The sequence below is a fragment of the Perca flavescens genome, chromosome 12 (assembly GCF_004354835.1).
Source record: "Perca flavescens isolate YP-PL-M2 chromosome 12, PFLA_1.0, whole genome shotgun sequence".
Classification (NCBI taxonomy): Eukaryota; Metazoa; Chordata; class Actinopteri; order Perciformes; family Percidae; genus Perca; species Perca flavescens.
Window position 1 is genome coordinate 6671861 of NC_041342.1, and position 16838 is coordinate 6688698.

At 41.9% G+C, this 16838-nt stretch overlaps 1 protein-coding gene across 3 annotated transcripts in view; it reads right to left on the bottom strand.

Annotated features, from left to right (window-relative positions):
* Positions 1–115: 115 nt before the first annotated feature.
* The window catches only part of LOC114564996 (rap guanine nucleotide exchange factor 4), a 42231-nt gene continuing 25508 nt past the window's right edge, over positions 116–16838 (bottom strand). For all 3 annotated transcript variants that reach the window (XM_028592761.1, XM_028592760.1, XM_028592759.1), the window contains 24 exons: positions 15323–15429; positions 14614–14735; positions 12915–13098; positions 11698–11782; positions 10208–10268; positions 9658–9734; positions 8907–9053; positions 7831–7925; positions 7615–7700; positions 7371–7449; positions 6078–6228; positions 5894–5982; positions 5759–5786; positions 5584–5659; positions 5192–5338; positions 3863–3960; positions 3397–3522; positions 2267–2445; positions 2058–2148; positions 1887–1937; positions 1587–1674; positions 1412–1476; positions 1248–1302; positions 116–1139 (listed from right to left, as the gene is read on the bottom strand). In XM_028592761.1, coding sequence (XP_028448562.1) covers positions 1012–1139; positions 1248–1302; positions 1412–1476; positions 1587–1674; positions 1887–1937; positions 2058–2148; positions 2267–2445; positions 3397–3522; positions 3863–3960; positions 5192–5338; positions 5584–5659; positions 5759–5786; positions 5894–5982; positions 6078–6228; positions 7371–7449; positions 7615–7700; positions 7831–7925; positions 8907–9053; positions 9658–9734; positions 10208–10268; positions 11698–11782; positions 12915–13098; positions 14614–14735; positions 15323–15429 — 2415 coding nt within the window. In that variant the 3' untranslated portion in view covers positions 116–1011. The remainder of the gene's footprint in view (positions 1140–1247; positions 1303–1411; positions 1477–1586; positions 1675–1886; positions 1938–2057; positions 2149–2266; positions 2446–3396; positions 3523–3862; positions 3961–5191; positions 5339–5583; positions 5660–5758; positions 5787–5893; positions 5983–6077; positions 6229–7370; positions 7450–7614; positions 7701–7830; positions 7926–8906; positions 9054–9657; positions 9735–10207; positions 10269–11697; positions 11783–12914; positions 13099–14613; positions 14736–15322; positions 15430–16838) is intronic.

Sequence of the window (16838 nt, forward strand, 5' to 3'; positions counted from 1 at the left end):
ACATCAGAAGCTCCTGAGATCAAAGGAAAATGAATGACACTTGTCAAGAACACACTCACAATCTACACCCACATATATATATATATATATATATATATAAATTAAATTACACGGACTGAGACAACAAGATTTCCCCCCCTCAAAGTACAAGTCGCCTCTGCATCTAGGGTCAGTGATTCCAAATCAGAAGAAGTATAATTTGGTTATACAACTGACCTCAGAACAGAGCATAATTCATATCCTACAGGAGCTTCTCTCCGATGAAAAAAAAACGCAATATTGTTGTGTCAAATTTTAACACTGTTTGCAATACAATTAGGGCTTTAATCCAACTAATAGTCTGTCTAGTAGTTTGGAAGTGTCTGACTAGTTAAGGGAAACTGCTATTTACCTAAAAGGACATCCTAAAGATCTGGATATAATCATGTAGATTATGAAGTAAATAGGTACTTTCATATTTATCCGGAAATCCAACAGGGTGAATGAAGAGTCTGGGTTACTACAGTTTATGGGGTTTTCGGTCTATGAGTCGGACCACCAGGAGAGTACGGTTTGCTTTACAGGCAGGTACAGTAATATAATGTAAACTAGGGCTCTTTTGGGGGTAGCACAACATTTCAGGACAGTCTGATAGAAATCCACTGTATAGAACACAAAGCCTTTGAAGTTCAGTCATGCAGGATATCCATTCAAGTTCTATACATTACAGTTCTATCTAACGGGTCCCAAACAGTAACAACTAGTACGGTTAAAATCCTCAGACAGAGCCACGAAAGAGCAGCTGAACAGTTTTGGCCTGTAATGGCACAGTAATAAGTCCTTCATCTAGAATAGCTCATGGTAGTGCTAAAGTCATTGACTGTTGTGATTCGCTACTAAACGGCCAGTCGAGTTATTTTATGCAGGTAGTGTGTGTGTGTGTGTGTGTGTGTGTGTGTGTGTGTGTGTGTGTGTGTTTTTTTTTTTATGCTAACATCATAGAAAAGGCGATGGCGGTGGCAGATCTGGAGCTCATGTCCGCCGAGGCTCCATCCTGTAGGAGAGCTGCGTCAGTGCCCTCTGGTTGTCGATCACGCACAGCTTCCTAACGTAACCCCGTACATCCGCTTGGTTTTTGTTGGGTTGGCATATCTCGGGATCTAACGCAGTAAGAGAGGACACAGAAGAAGAAGAAAAATTGTCATTGGTAAGATGTGTGTAAAGCCAGCCTGGAAATGGGATAAAAGTAGGGTAACGAGCCGACTTACTGAATGGTTGGCTTCTACAGTGCCTCACTTGCCGAATTGTGTTCGCTATAATACGCTGAAAAGATAGGGATAAGGAGGCTCTTTAGATATTACATCAAACTTGAGTGAAGAACGGTATGACGCATAAAACAAAACCTTAAAATTCAACATGCACAGAAACTCACCATTTTCTCAAAATTGACCATATTGTCAATGAAGGTCTTGTTGCCCTCGTGTGTAAATGTCATGTCTGTAGAGAAAATGAATGAAATGTAACGGCAGCCATGTTCCTCCTCGCAGTGGTCATTTCCCATGTGATACAGTGACTGGAGTGGTAATGTTCTCTACACGGAGTCGTACCTTTGAGAAGGAGGGGCATGAAGGGGATGATTGGCGGCTCCAGTTTGGTGACAGTGAGCCGGTAGGACCGGTGGTTTCTTGATGGGTCCTGTCACCAAACATATAAACTGTGTTCATTTCTAAGACATTTGGAACTCAGTTTACCCAAACTACAAAAAAAAAAACATATTTTCTTAATTATCCCTAAAAGGTACAGGTGCCCCAGGATGTAAGATATGTATCTGGATACATTTTCTTTATCTACCCATGTATAGATTTGTGCTGCCAGATTTGTGGTGAATGGAATTTCACGCAACTCACCATCATACTCTCAAACTCAGCATAGAACTTCTTAAACTTGGTGGGGAGTTTCTGCCAGGAAAAACAGGAGCATCTCAGCGACATGAATGTAGTAGCAATGGCTAAATTTAGCAATAGTGCAATACAGCCGAGGTTCACTGAAGATCTAGACATCGATTAGACAAAGTTTACCTCCCACGTCTGGCTCAGTCTGCTGACTGCAGGGTTGCTCATCCCCATAATGATGGCAAAGAATGAATTCAGGTTCTTGAACTCCCGACAGCTATGGACAAATACGCACACACGCAAGCAAAGACATACAGTGAGACTCGTCCCAAGTGCACGTGTGCAGAGTAGCCTGCGTATGAAGTGCGTGACGGTCAGCCGCAGCTCCCACTCACTGTGCAGCGATCTTGATGAACTTCTTGAGGAGCTGGACTCTCTTGCTGAGCTGTCCGCAGAGGCACACCTCAGTGACCACCCACAGCTGAACCTGGTTGAACCTCCGCAGAAACAGGTCCAGATTAGCCGTGGTTCTTCTAAAGCTCTGCCGGCCAAACGTGTGGTAGAGCAGCTCGTGCTGGGGACAAAAGGGAGGAGATGTTTAAGGGGAGCAGGTATGGAGTTGATCCAGTGGACAGGCCCTGTCACATGGCATCTATCAAGTATTACTCATGCAGGGCTTTTTTTTTTTAAATCATGGACAACGATGGAGCACCAGTGTAGAAAGAAAGGCCTATACAAAGCCAACTTGCTGTAAAGGGTTACACTTGTCTGGTCGGACTCCGTACTTCATTTCAGAGTGTAAAATAAGGCTTTATGCAACATTGTACATGCTTGTCTTCCTCTTCTGGCCTGAAGTTTTATCTGAGCTTATTACACCATATACACCGCCCTCTCCGCTCCCTTGATGCTGGTCTCCTGGTCATTCCCCTAGTAAATCAGTTGGGTATAGAGCCTTCTCCTACCGTGCCCCTCATCTTTGGAATGGCCTCCCACTACATGTTAAAGAAGCTCAATCAGCTGACCTTTTTAAATCCTCTTCTCATTATCTTACAGCCAACCATAGCAGCCTTCCTTTCTGCATCCATTACAAACAAACCTTTTAACTCACTGTCCTATGTTGCTGGTTTTATTGTTACTGTTTTAGTGCTGTTCAATTGTTTTGTTGCTGTGTGTTATTTATGTGTTCTTTTTATTTTATTTATGTTTAGTGCCATTTTAGGCCTTTATTAGATAGAACAGCTTTAGGCATGAAAGGGGAGCGAGAGGGGGGAAACACATGCAGCAAGGGGCCGCAGGTCGGAATCGAACTCGCGACTGCTGCGTCGAGCACTAAGCCTTTGTATATGGGCGCACGCTCTACCAGGAGAGCTACCCAGGCGCCCATTTATGTGTCAAGTGCATTGAGACCATGTATTATGGTGAGTTTACACTTTAGATAAATTTGATTGATTGAAGTTGTTTTGTGTGTGCGTGTGTGCGTGTGTGCGTGTGTGCATGTGTGCGTGTGTGCGTGTGTGTGTGCTACCTCATGCATACAGCTGAAGAGCTCCCAGTCATACATGGTCATTTGGTAAGCCAGGTCCTTAGAGCTCATCAGCTCAAAGGTTGACATGGAGCCTGCAGAGGGACCCTCCTGGTCTGGAAGGGGAGTCTGAGGCACACATACACACATGCAAAATCATAAGCACATACAAAAAATAAAAATATATACGAGTACAGTTCACACATATTCAAAGAATCAATGTATGACAATCACATTCATTTATACACATGTAGCTTCTTTCAAACAATGTCACGTGACAAAGATCCATTGTAGTAGTGCGTACGATTCCCATAAAGCATGGCGAGGTGTGCTTTACTTATTGCGGTTTGAAGTCCTGTTCATACCTCGTCACCATCACAGTACAATCGCAACAAAGAATGCACCATTTACATAAAAAAAAAAAAACTTCCCAAGTTCAAAGTAAACAGGGGGAACATTAATCTCTTACCAGACTGTTGAGCTGGTCTCGAGGACAGGCGAATAATCGGCCGTTGATGCTCAGAGTGGAAAACACTGAAACGTCATTAGGCTTCAGGATTTGTTTTTCTGTAACAAAATTGGGGATAGTTGACTTTTAATCACCACCCAGATATGTCCCAACACTTAGACCATAAAAGGCAGGGTTGGTAACTATTTCCTATATACACTTTTTTCTATATTGTTTGGAATGTTCCTTACACCGCAACAACTTATGGAAAGAACCAATGAGATGCCTCCTCGAGGTAAAACCTGACTCCTTTCTCCGCTCTGCTCTGAAGCAGCGACGCAGCCGTGCTCGTGCACGTCTGTGTGGGGTGTGGGTCGGAGCCCCCGGGGCAGGGGGAGGGGTTAGACCGAGCACCGAAGTGATGCTACTTTTAAATCTTGCTGGCTTTTCAACATGACCAACCCTGCCTTTAATTGGCTGTTCACATTACCTTTTAAAATGTGGCCTATATCGGATTCCAGTGTGAACTGTTTGCGGTTTCAAAATGACCCGCACGCGCAAAAGAACAATCACAATGACATCAGACGCAGCACGCTGTTGCACTAAAGTTAGGGAGGTTATGGAGGAAGGAAGCATTTTTCGCTTTTATTTCAAAATGTTAGTGTAATGGCAGCCGTAACATTAATGAGCAGGTGCTGAGGAGAAGAATAAAGAGAGAGAGAGCTTGATCCTTCTAGTTTTGATAGAAGTATCTCCCCATACACTAATTAGGTCTAACACCACACTCTCCCTCCATTGACTTGCTCCATCACTGTTCTCCATTTTGTAGGCCTAGTCAAGTTTTTAATTTTACTGTCCGTGTCTAGGGCTAACTCCCGCCGGCGCATAATTGTGACAAATGTCGATGTAGATTGACGTTAAAGTCGCATCAAATCCGCCTTGGAAAAAAATAATAATCAGATCTGGGTCTGATTCAGGACCACATATGGAAGTGGTCTAAATCTGATTTGAAAAAAATCTGATCGGGGAAAGATTTGAGTGTTCACACTACTTCTGAAGAAGTCTGACCTGGTCACTTGACCCCCCCAAAAAAATCTGATTTGGGCCACGTTTGCCTGCAGTCTGAACGTAGCCTATGTGACACCATTTTCATTTAGGAAACTTTAAATCCTGCTCCTTGCATACACAGTACACATGGTATACTCAGTTAACTAACAGTATTCATCAGGTCCTGGTCCTCCAGGGAGGATTAATTAGCATAAGCGACTGAAATCCCTTACACTGTCATCGGTCAGTAGGTAATGCTGCTGTCAGCTGCTCTTTCATATCTAAATAAATCGGTTTTCTTACCACTTGCAGAGCTGAGGTGGACCAACACGAGCTCATCAGTGGTGCCAAGTTTGTCAGCCACAGCGCTGATCACTTCTCTTCCCGTTGCTGCCACGGCAACCCGGATAGTAGTGTAAGTGTGATCACCGCAGTACACCTTCAATAGGACTAGACACACATACAAAAGTAACACTGAAATACTATACTATGTCCAAGATGAAGGTGCATTTGTCCACAATAAACAAAAGAAGACTAAAAGTCTGAAGCCCTTACCAGCCACACAATACAAAAGATTATCAAAATATTAAATTCATCTGCTGAGGACATAAATATCTTGCTCTTCAGGGCTCGCCACAAGCAGAGTAAAATAATTATATACACACACACACACACACACACACACACACACTTACTGTCATCATGATTCCTAATGGGCTGTTTCTTCTGCAGCCTTTCCTCTCCGTTGCTGAACTGTCGTATTAGCGTTTTCTGTTGATTACGCAAGACCGTATAGTCAGCATCCACATCACAATGATAACATTTAAAATGAACTATTACATTTAGTTGAAAACAGTAGTCTAGACGTACCTTTTTTATGGATTTGGCTTCTTCTGAACTACAAATGTAATTGCAGAAACAATTTAAAAAAAGAAATACAATAAATGTGTCTGGTACATAAAAAAAAAAGAAAAAAGTTGAACGTGCAGGAGCAGGGAAACGTACTGTAATTTGACGACTTTCTCCAGGTCAGGAACAAAGTCTTTCAAAGCTCTCAACACCCGAGAATCATTTGATAAGCTCCCATACAACTCCTACAGAGACAGAGAGGAAGAACCACACTCAGACCATGCATAGGATCTGTGTACGTTGCGTCATTTACTGCATTTAAAAGCTTGCTTTTGGTCACCTCAAGGAAAGAGATTGCAGACGGCTCCTCCTGAAGCAGGTACGTTTGTGTTTTAGCCCAGCGCAGGGCCAGAATGAGGGCCCTCCTCTTACTGTTGAGCGCATACTCCAACCTCTCCTGTTCAGAGCCGGGCGGAGACGCCGCATGGTAGGTGCACACAAGGTTAAAGATGAATACGAAAGACGTGGATCTTACATTTCGGATCCCGTAAGCAAACAGCAAACAGTGATATGCAATTCGTCGATTGCTTATCTGATTCTCAAAACCTGTACGACCACAGCATGTATCTAAACCAAACATATGGCGGCTAAATCCATCGTATCATCCGGTTTACAATAGGATCTGCTTTACTTTTGGATGTTTGGATGGCTTATTTTTCGATTTTGATTTAACTGACAGATAAAAAAGGGAGACAAACAAAAGTATATATGTATGTATGTATTTATGTATGTATGTATGTATGTAAGCATGTGTGTGTATATGTGTATGCATATGTATGTGCATGTATGTATGTACCAGTCAAAGGTTTGTACACGCTTTCTCATTGACTTGAATAGGAAAGCGTGTCCAAACTTTTGATTGGTACTGTATGCATATATGAATGTATACATACATATATGCATATAAATAAGTGAAGAATTAAATAGTTTTTTTTATTTTAGTAAAGTATAACAAAAAAATAAAAAAGGGGGTAGGACCAGAAAAAAAATTGAATCAGTAACTGTTATTTTGAAAGATGTTTGCTGAGGATTTTGTTGTTTTGCTTTACTGAAATGTTCTTATTTATATTTTTTAACACGTTTAAAATAAACAAACTAAATTAATGAAAATATAACTGATATTTCAACCTTCTCAAGCCACATTACTGCCCTACTAGGTGCCAAATAAGGGTGCTGTTTATTATGTATAACCATCAGTGCAGCAGTGGTAAAGCACACGCGGCTGAACACTTGCATTGCAATGACTAAGACAATAAATAAAAGCAGCTGGGATTACAACTTGTTACTATGGTGTGAATTTCAAAACTCATTAGTGCTGAATGGTCAACTGCTGCTTCAGCGCTACCATAAACCCAAAACCCGTAGGTTGCACAATCCAAGATGCTGTCAGTAGCACTGTTTTAGTAAGCAGCAAATAGCGATGTCTTTCCTTTTTTGAGTGGGGTTGTCATGATACTATTCTGGCTACAGTTATACATTTGTGAGTGTATCTACCGGATAAGGTGTTGCAAACGGTATATATATAAAAAAGGAAATATCGTACATAAAGAGAGAGTAAAGGCAGAAAGGATATTGTGCCATGAGTAGAGGGCACAGCTGGCTGTTGGGCATGAAGATACTGTGCATAAGGACAAAATCATCCACTGCTGGGTCTAACAGACGAGAAGAAAAACAGACGGCGAGAGGGAAGAGAGTCAGAGGGGAAAGGAGGGAAATAGAGTGCAAAAGAATCAAGAGGTTCGGAAAGGTTATGAAAATGCCATCCATCCATTAATAATCCATATCCCTTTTTCGTTACAATGCATGGATTTGGCTACCTGGTTCACTGTGATGTATGTCCATCCTCATGGCCTCCAGGAAGTGCTCGAGAATCTTCTCTGGCGTTCCTGATATCACAGTGTACCTGCAAAAGGTGAGGTAAGAAAGACAGATTAATTCTCCTGTCCACTTGTAAAGTACGTACATGCAAGACAGCTCACGCTAACACACACACACACACACACACACACACACACACACACACACACACATACTTGATGCTTCCCAGGGTGGAGGCGCGAGGACTCTTTTCTAACACAAGCACAGCTTGCTCATGCTCTTTCAAACGCACTGTGTTGGCTTCCACATCCTAAGAAACACAACGAGATGCATGTACAAAGTCAGTAATATCACTCCATGTCAAATGCAAAAAGATATGTGGCTTTTTAAAATGTAGCACAGCTCCTCTACCAGAGGAGGGAGACAAACATTAGCCAGGCAGCATCACCGGGCATATAGTACCAGTATGGCAACCCAGAGGTGTTTGCACCACAGGGGGTACTTCTTGGAAAGATTGTAGAGCAAAATAAAAAAAAGAAGCAATTATAATTTGATCAAAAGAATATATTAGCTAGTGGCCGGGTTGGATCAGTGGGTAAAGCAGGCGCACATATACTGAGAGGTTTATGCCTCAACGCAGAGGTCCAGGGTTCAAATCCGACCTGTGACGATTTTCTGTATGTCTTCCCCCTTTCTCACCTAGCTGTCCTGTCGATTAAAAGGCGGAAAAGCCCAAAAAAGATTAATATATTAGCTGTAGCACCTGAACACAGGAACGTTAAACAGGTAAGTAAGAAATGATTACATAAATGCGAGAAATAAATAGCTATGGTTAAAAGGTCTGACTAAACATTTCAAATAGTTGGCTAAAAGTAATGGATAAACGGTTGAAACATTCAGCTTCACGTCCAAGTAGTAGTACGAGTGTTGACCAAGCCAACCTAATTATTGACAGTTCAGTTGTATGAACAACCTTTATATAATTGATAAGTGTTATACATTTGGAACACATTGGGAATGAATGAAGGGGTACATGGGTTCATCTAACAAGGCTGTGGGGGTACCTCAGACCAAAATGGTTGGAAAACCACTGCTTTAGACAGCCTAAATGAATGAATTCAGATAGTGTTTGATCGAATGCATCTCACTGTTAACTGAGCTTAAAGGAATGCTGGCTTAGCAGCAACTTTGTGAATATACAACAGTATTTGATCGAAGGTGGTCATTTGGTGCTCGTGTGACTACACTTGTATCCCATCAGAGGACACGTGTCCATCTCTCGTCTGCCTACCCTGAGTATCCTGTTGAAGTCTTCCTTATCCACACGAAGGAAGTGACAGTTGTCCTCTCTCAGGACGATGGAGGCGGCACGAGGTGAATCTGTAACCAGGGCCAACTTCCCAAAGTCGTCACCCTCGTGGAGCGTACACACAACACCCTGAGACACACATACACACGCATGAATGCACGCATAAACAAACACGTGCCAACATACACACAAGCTCAAACACAGTTTACTAGTTGTCTTAAGCCCTGAAGAAAAACCCAGAAAGGAGCAAGACCACACAGGACTGAGATGAGTCATCTGTGTGTGTGTGTGTGTGTGTGTGTGTGTGTGTGTGTGTGTGTGTGTGTGTGTGTTGTGTGTGTGTGTGTGTGTGTGTGCGTGTGCGTGTGCGTGTGCGTGTGCGTGTGCGTGTGCGTGTGCGTACATGAGCATGTGCAGTACATCTAACTGTGCAGTGGTTGTAGATCGGTGTGTGGTGTGAAATTGTGTATGCACACAATCCCTTAAGCCATTTAATCAAAGTGATGATTCATGGTTAGCTGTGCAGAGTTAGCCCAACTCCACTGTTGGTGTTTTTTCAGCCCCGCAGGGCAGATATTGCCGGTCTGCTTCATAAAGACACGATCAGCTACACATTTCAATCCATTACATACGGATGACACATCATCAAATGAAGCAGAAATCTGCATGTGTCAAAGAAAGAAATATAAGCAATGGCGTGAATGCATTCAAGCACACACACACACACACACACCTTGCCGTAGATAACCACATTGACAGAGCCCTTCTGGATGATGTACCATGATGTGCCCTCCTCTCCTTGGTTGAACACTGGAAGATAAAAAGGACAAACATACATATATCACCCCCACATACATCCCCAGGGGAGCCGCGGGAGAGACATGCGCTATAATTTGCATCAATACGTCTTTGAGCTATAACAGTGAAATCTGAACACATAGACATGATACACATACTCTTAGTTTGATTGTGACCATCTCTTGTGTCCATTGCGAATACATCCGCTTAGAAATGATAGAATAAAAAAGTTCCTTACAACTCCAGAACTTGAGAATCATCACATTTGGTAGCTTTGGTAGCAAAGTAATCCAGTGATTGTCAGTACATCCATGGATACATTCCAAACAAGAACTGCTAATAGATCATTTGGCATACTTTTAGAGGTGCCAAGTTGCCAATATGTAAAATATAGGCAAAGAGAAAAATAAGCAGGGCTCAAACCCATGCTCCACACTATATATACAAAAAAATATGCATTCTAGGACAAAGTGGACAAAACTCACACACGGTTCCAGCTTTTGCATGCGACTCGAAGATCACGACGCTCGCCAGTTCCCTCTTCACCTAAAAACCAGAGTACACCGCTCAAGTCATACTGGATTAAGCGGCACTGCAGAAATATGTGAGAGAACAGTAAAATGCACAGATGAGGGTTTTTAAAGGATTATTTAAAGCGACCTTGGAGTCCTTACAGTGCTTCATGACAGCACATGGAGAGTTTTGTTTTATGAGACTTTTAGTTGGCTGAAATTAATATCCACAAGCACTGTGTTCAAAAGGATAATGGAGGGAATGCTGAATAAAAAGCAGTTCAATCAAAAAGCTATTTGTTTGTGAACCACTTCCTGGAATGTGCTTCATGTGACTTTACATTACTGTAATAATGTGACTGCATCTAAAATACAGAACAAGAACACTGATTCTACTGTAGGACTACATGGAGCATAATAAAAACACAGACTTAAGGACTCCTCTACAGGGGTGTACTGCTATTTTTTTCTCCAAGTGAGGAAATGGAATATTCTCAGTTTGCATAATATGGCTGAAACTGATATATTTTAACCGCTTAAAAGATCCAATAATCACTAAAGCATATGTCATAAAAAAGAGACATAAAAACAAATCAGTCATTTTGACACTTGTTGTGTTGATTAATTGACAATGTCAGCGTATGCATTGCAACATGCAAGAACTCATTCCACCTTAAAAGTTGGCAACTGTTAACTAGTTAAGATGACAACAAAACATCCTTTAATTTTATAGTTAAAGTTGACTAATAGTATGTAAACTTGCACCATAGGAACAGTGGTTACAAAACCTTCGAGCCACAATTTAACCATGTGCAACACTACACCCCCTGCTCCTCTACACCAGGGGACCCCTTAACTGAAAGAGAGACTGAGCAGGGACCCCCTACTACATGTATTGTATAAAATGAAGTTGCATATTAAACCGGGACTACAATAACGTGCAGGGTGGCCTAAAGCCTTTATACATACCTTTTGTTGCATAGAATACTAAGCAAATAAAATAATAATTGTTGGCATGATTTTTTGAATCATGTTTTTATGTTTAAACATACATGTGGCACAGTGAATCCTTAGAATAAAGTGTATGTGTGGATGGCTACCTTAGTGACTACCTTACCTATAGGCCAGTATGCAGTGGGGATTTATATTTGCTAATAATATGTTGGATTTATGTTAAGACTTTTTAATTCTTTGAAAAAAAACTTGCATCGACTCTGAGGATCCCGGACCCCCTGTTGAAGATTCCTGCTCTACATGATGAATGCTAACACAGGGCCGATTGGTGTAAAGCTGTGTCCCATTATATGGGTAAGAGAAATATGCTAATGCTAATGTTAGTAACTACAACTTCTCTGTCTGGTCTTAAAAACAAAAACAACTGAGGCAAGTGTTTCTGATAAATCAACAGCCCTCTTGGAAATCGGTACTGTCCCTTTAAAAGAAAAGTGGACCGGCTTACTCACAGTGTTGGAGAGGTGAGCTAAGGCCTTGATGTGAAGCAGCTCATCATAGATGATCTCTAGGTCATCCCCTGTCCTCTGACCAGGCCTGCGCGCGCACACACGCACACACACACACACACACACACACACACACACACACACACACACACACACACACACACACACACAGAGAGCTTTCTCAAGATGAACAATTCATGCATGCTTCACCTCTTATTACACTGGAGGACAATTAGTAGGGCTGTGCTCGATTGAAGAAATTCTTAGTCAACTAAAGCTCATTCAATTGTATCGACTAATCGATTAGTTGATTACAATCGAGTTTCCCCGCAAAGAGTCATGCAAAAGCACCACTTTAATTCTTGCGTTTACCAGAGAGGTGCTCATATGTTTCTTGGAAATAAGTCATTCAGCATGAAAAAAGCATAAAACATGACTAATCGACTAAAGAAATCTAAGTTGACTAAGACCAAAACGGCCGATTAGTCGTCTAATCGACTAAGAGGGAGCAGCCCTAAAAATTAGTAATAATGACAAACCCAAAAGCTAAAATAATATTGCTGATTGGAAAGTAGTCACTACAGATGATTTGTTCATATTATGTTATGATAATGTTGTGAATATGTTGCTTTCCATTCGGTAGAACATCTGAACAAAGCCTCTCTCATCTGTTTTAATTTGAATCATAAATTGTAACTATTTCCTGTCCTGAAGATGGATCTGCGTGAACCAATCCTCCTTTCTTATGGAGCCTCTCTCTTATCTTTCTACTCACACGTCACCTGAGTGAATGGATCCATTGTTAGAAAATGTATACATCCTTGTGTGTCCCATTAAACCTTTAGAACGTTGTGAACCGAACCCTGCGTTGTGTCGCTTTGTTCTCCGAGAGCTCGCCACAGCTTTCAGAGTCACACAGCTCAAGCCAGCAGATTATAGGATACGAACCACAAAACAACAGGATTGGATTGTTTCCTACCGGATAGTAAGACATGTTACAAATATTGGTTTTGGATTACATTTGGTTCAGTATGCCAACTCAGCAGCATAATTGAAACATGAAGAAGAAGAAAAAAAGACTGCAGTAAAGTAGCACATTACATATTAAAAGTTGCAGAAAAGGGAAAGATTAAATAAGCTTTCTTGATTTACTTGAAAATATGTAACTAGTAATGTGTTGCCAGTGTCAAGTTCATGCCATTATATTCACTGTTACTGACGATTTCCTGAGGATCATGCGCAGCAGTGCATCGGGGCCAATCTGAGCGAGGAACAGGACGGTCTCTGGCAGCTCTTCCTCACTCTCCCTCTTCTCCTCCTCACCAGGCAACGGCGTGTCCTGATCCTCATCGTCAAGAAAACGGTAGAACAGGTACTTGTCCTGGAAACCCAGGTCCTGGTCCACTGAAGAGCAGACAAACAAACATGGTAAAAAAAAAAAAACACAAGCGTACGCGTATAAGCACACATACTGTACGTGTCTACTGATTCTGAGCAATCGCAGTTGTTGTTGTTTTTTTATCTCAGAAGACAACTTTAGACAGCTTCTTTGAAGCATGTGGATCTGAGATTGAGATGTAATCTATATTTTATGTTGCTGCTTCAAAACCCCTCATTTATTTTCCAATGATGAAACGTTCAGTGCGATTGACGTTCAGATTTAGTAAAACCACCACTCCAACTCAGAGTCAAACAGAGACACTTTTTGCTGTTTTCCAATAGAGGTTTAGGGCCCTATTTTAACGATTCAAGCGCACAGCGTGAAGCGTCTGGCGCAGGTGCCTGTAGGGCATGTACGAATCCACTTTTGCTAGTGTGACGGCGGAAAAAAGGGTCTGTGCGCCGGGCGCATGGTTCAAAAGGGTTGTACTTAGTGTCTTCATTAATTCGTAGGTGTGTTTTGGGCGTAACATGCAATAGACCAATCAGAGTGTCATCTCCCATTCTCTTTAAATGCCAGGCGCGTTTTGTACCTTGGCGCATTGATATTATGATTGGCGGATTTGCTGAGCAGGAAGGACTTCTTTTTCCCCTTTTCATTATTTTTTCCTTTCAGTTATCACTTTACTCATACACACATACACACACTAGCAACACCATCCACACTTATGCATAACATGTTTTTTCCAACTCCCTTCAAATCGTAGATCATTCTACCCAATTATTAATAATACATTCTGATGTTTGTCAACTGTCCTGTCCAGTCCAATCTTGTCAGTTTTGTAATTGTCCCGTCTCACTTCCTTCTGTTGTTCTGTTTGCCACCTTGTCGCGTTTTATGTGTTTTGTGTTACACTTCATACGTGGTGCTTTAAATCCCCCCTGCCCTTATATGGATCCAGGGTCTCACTAAAACAGGGTGAATGGTCACGGTGGGGCAACCGTTAATGCACTGACTGTAATTCTAAATCTGAATGTAACATACTGTGTATACAAAAATATAGCTCTATAATAAAAATAAAGTTCCCCCAAAGATGGGGGATGGTGGTAGGAAAAAAAAAGGAGAAGGAAGGAGAGAAGAACCTGATCTGCTTGTGCTTCAAGTGAAAGCAGACAAGCAGATCATATAATAATATAATACTATTTCACATTGTAATATTTTTTATTTTTTATCTTTTGCATGCGAAATGCTCGCTATTGACTTTAGACCAGGTTTTTCTTAGTCAATGGCGCGTTTACTTCCCGCTGCCTCAAGATAGCAATACGCCAGGAATTCACCTGAACACACCTCCCTGTAAGACCAGCACGCCCATGGGCGCAGAGATGGGCGCATTTGCTATTTAAACGACGCAGGCGCTGGACGATTTTTAATAGCAAAAGCACTTGCCTGTAGTATTTTATGACAACTGTGCGGCGCGTGAAGTGAAACTAAACAGCATACACTACTATGAGAAAGCAATAATCCAAAGTTTAAGTTACCGTGGTTGAGCACCCCTTCTTCTAGTAGTGTCTGCCACATCCCAACAGCATGGGAGCGTGTGAGAACACAGGCACTCTGCAGCACCAACCAATCCACCAGCTCGGTGCCTACACAGCATTGTCTGCAATACACACACACAAATTACATCCACAGAACATTAGCTTCTGAAGCCGTTGCATGCTAGCCTAGAAATCTAGACTCCCCCTAGTGGCAGCAAATTTATTTGGCAGCCAGGGGGCGTCTAGGCACTCTCCGTTGACTTTCAAGCTGCAAAAACCACATTTTGGTCAGGCCAATCACATTGTGTATAGAGTCAGTGGGCGGGGCTTATGGCTGCTGCTGCTGGGAACAGCGGACTTCTGCAAGACTTGGAGTTCAGCTTTTCTTTGATAAAAGAACAAAGAACGGCACAGAAATCATTCTTAAAAAAGGAAGATGTGTTCGGAGTTTTGCCGACCGGATACGGCAAAAGTTTAATCTATCAACTAGCTCCGCTACCTTCTTCGTTGCTCTGCCTGGTTGTAGCGCTATCCTATTACGTGCAGAGGGAATTTGAAAGACAACCGTTTATCCCGCCCCTCAGATTGAGCTCCGTCAATGGTGAGTTCCCAGATCCTACATCTGGATGTGGGTCTGGCTTGTCAGGCTAGTTGCATGCATTATTCTGTTTAAACACACAGTTGGAATTGTAGAAAAACATGCCCCCACCTGTATGTCTTAAGGTGGTACTTCCTGTCTCGGATCATGTGTGGGGCTCTGGACAGGATGACGTTACGGAGAACCTTCCCCGCTCTCTGCAGCTTCTCCGAAGAGATCTACAGAGCACACAGGAACAGCAGGCTAGTTTGTTAACTGTAATCCAAGAGTCAACACGTGCTGTAACGTGGATGTCAGTTCTTTTAAAAAGGTACACTGTGTAGGAATTTCTCCCATCTAGTGGTGAAATTGTATTTTGCATTCAAACGAATAGCGCTCTCTAGCGCCTCGCTTTTTCAACTACGGTACTAGAAGCTATGACAACATGTCTTCCAATTTTTTTGCCTTTTTTGGCGACGAGGATTCCTTCTCCTGTGGCTCGCCATAAGTATGATTCTCCATTATGAACTAAAGTGCAGGCTTTCAAATTTGCCGGGGCGGTGACAACCGCTTCTCACTGATCTCCTTCTCCGTTTCAGCTGGTTTCAGTCACATGACGCTGGCCCTGAACGAAAACGCGTTGTGGATTAGCTAAACAGGCAGGCTAGTGCTTTATGTCCCTTATACAGCGATTATAGTTTTTCAAAATGGCGGAATGACATGGAAGCTTCCTTGGACTTGCCTGTCCAGTGTAAATACAGATAAGAAATTCTTCGCTTACGAGGATAAGTCAGATCATTGGCAGAGGTCATTTTGCACCAATGAGGACGTATTTATGAATTAAGACATTGATTTTAGCTTATAAAACACTACACAGTGTACTTTTAACATACAGCACAGCACTACAGAGTGCTCATACCAGTAAAACAGTATCAAAAAACACAGAGCATACATGCAAACACATCCTCTACAGATCACACCTGCACCTTACAAAGAGAGGTAAAGGACAGATGTGTATACACACACACACAGCTGCTGTTGAAAACAACAAAGAAATGCCCGCTAATTGGGCAGATGGGATCTTTTTTTCTATGTGCATGCATTAGCTTGCATTAGCACAACTACAGAGGATCACAGCTGTGAGTCATCCCCATCTCTTCTCAGAACGCACACACCTCCAACATTCATTCTGATTCATTCACCAACATGAAAGTATGCAGAAGTGCACAATGTTATGACACTGCGGTCTGGTTCCCCATCTTCTTTTTGCGCTGATTACAACAAAGAGAACGGCGTCTTTGTTTTTCGTTAAGAATGAAGTACCTTTGGATTTCAAATTATACCGACAGCATTTTCTTCAAACAAAAAAACCCACTCATCTACTGGCCAGCTCTATCAAACATACAAGGCTAAAACTAGGGCTGCACGATATTAGGAAAATATCTAATTTCGATTATTTTTGACTTATATTGCGATATGATTCACGATATTGGAGGGAATGATCATTTTTGTATCATTCTCATTTTCATTGAAAAATATAAAAAATTATTGAAGTTTGATTTTTTGCGAGGATCTGTACCAAACAAAGCTTCTTTTTTTTGTCTGTAGGATACGATTTATAGGCCAGGATGTCTCTGTAGCACCACAA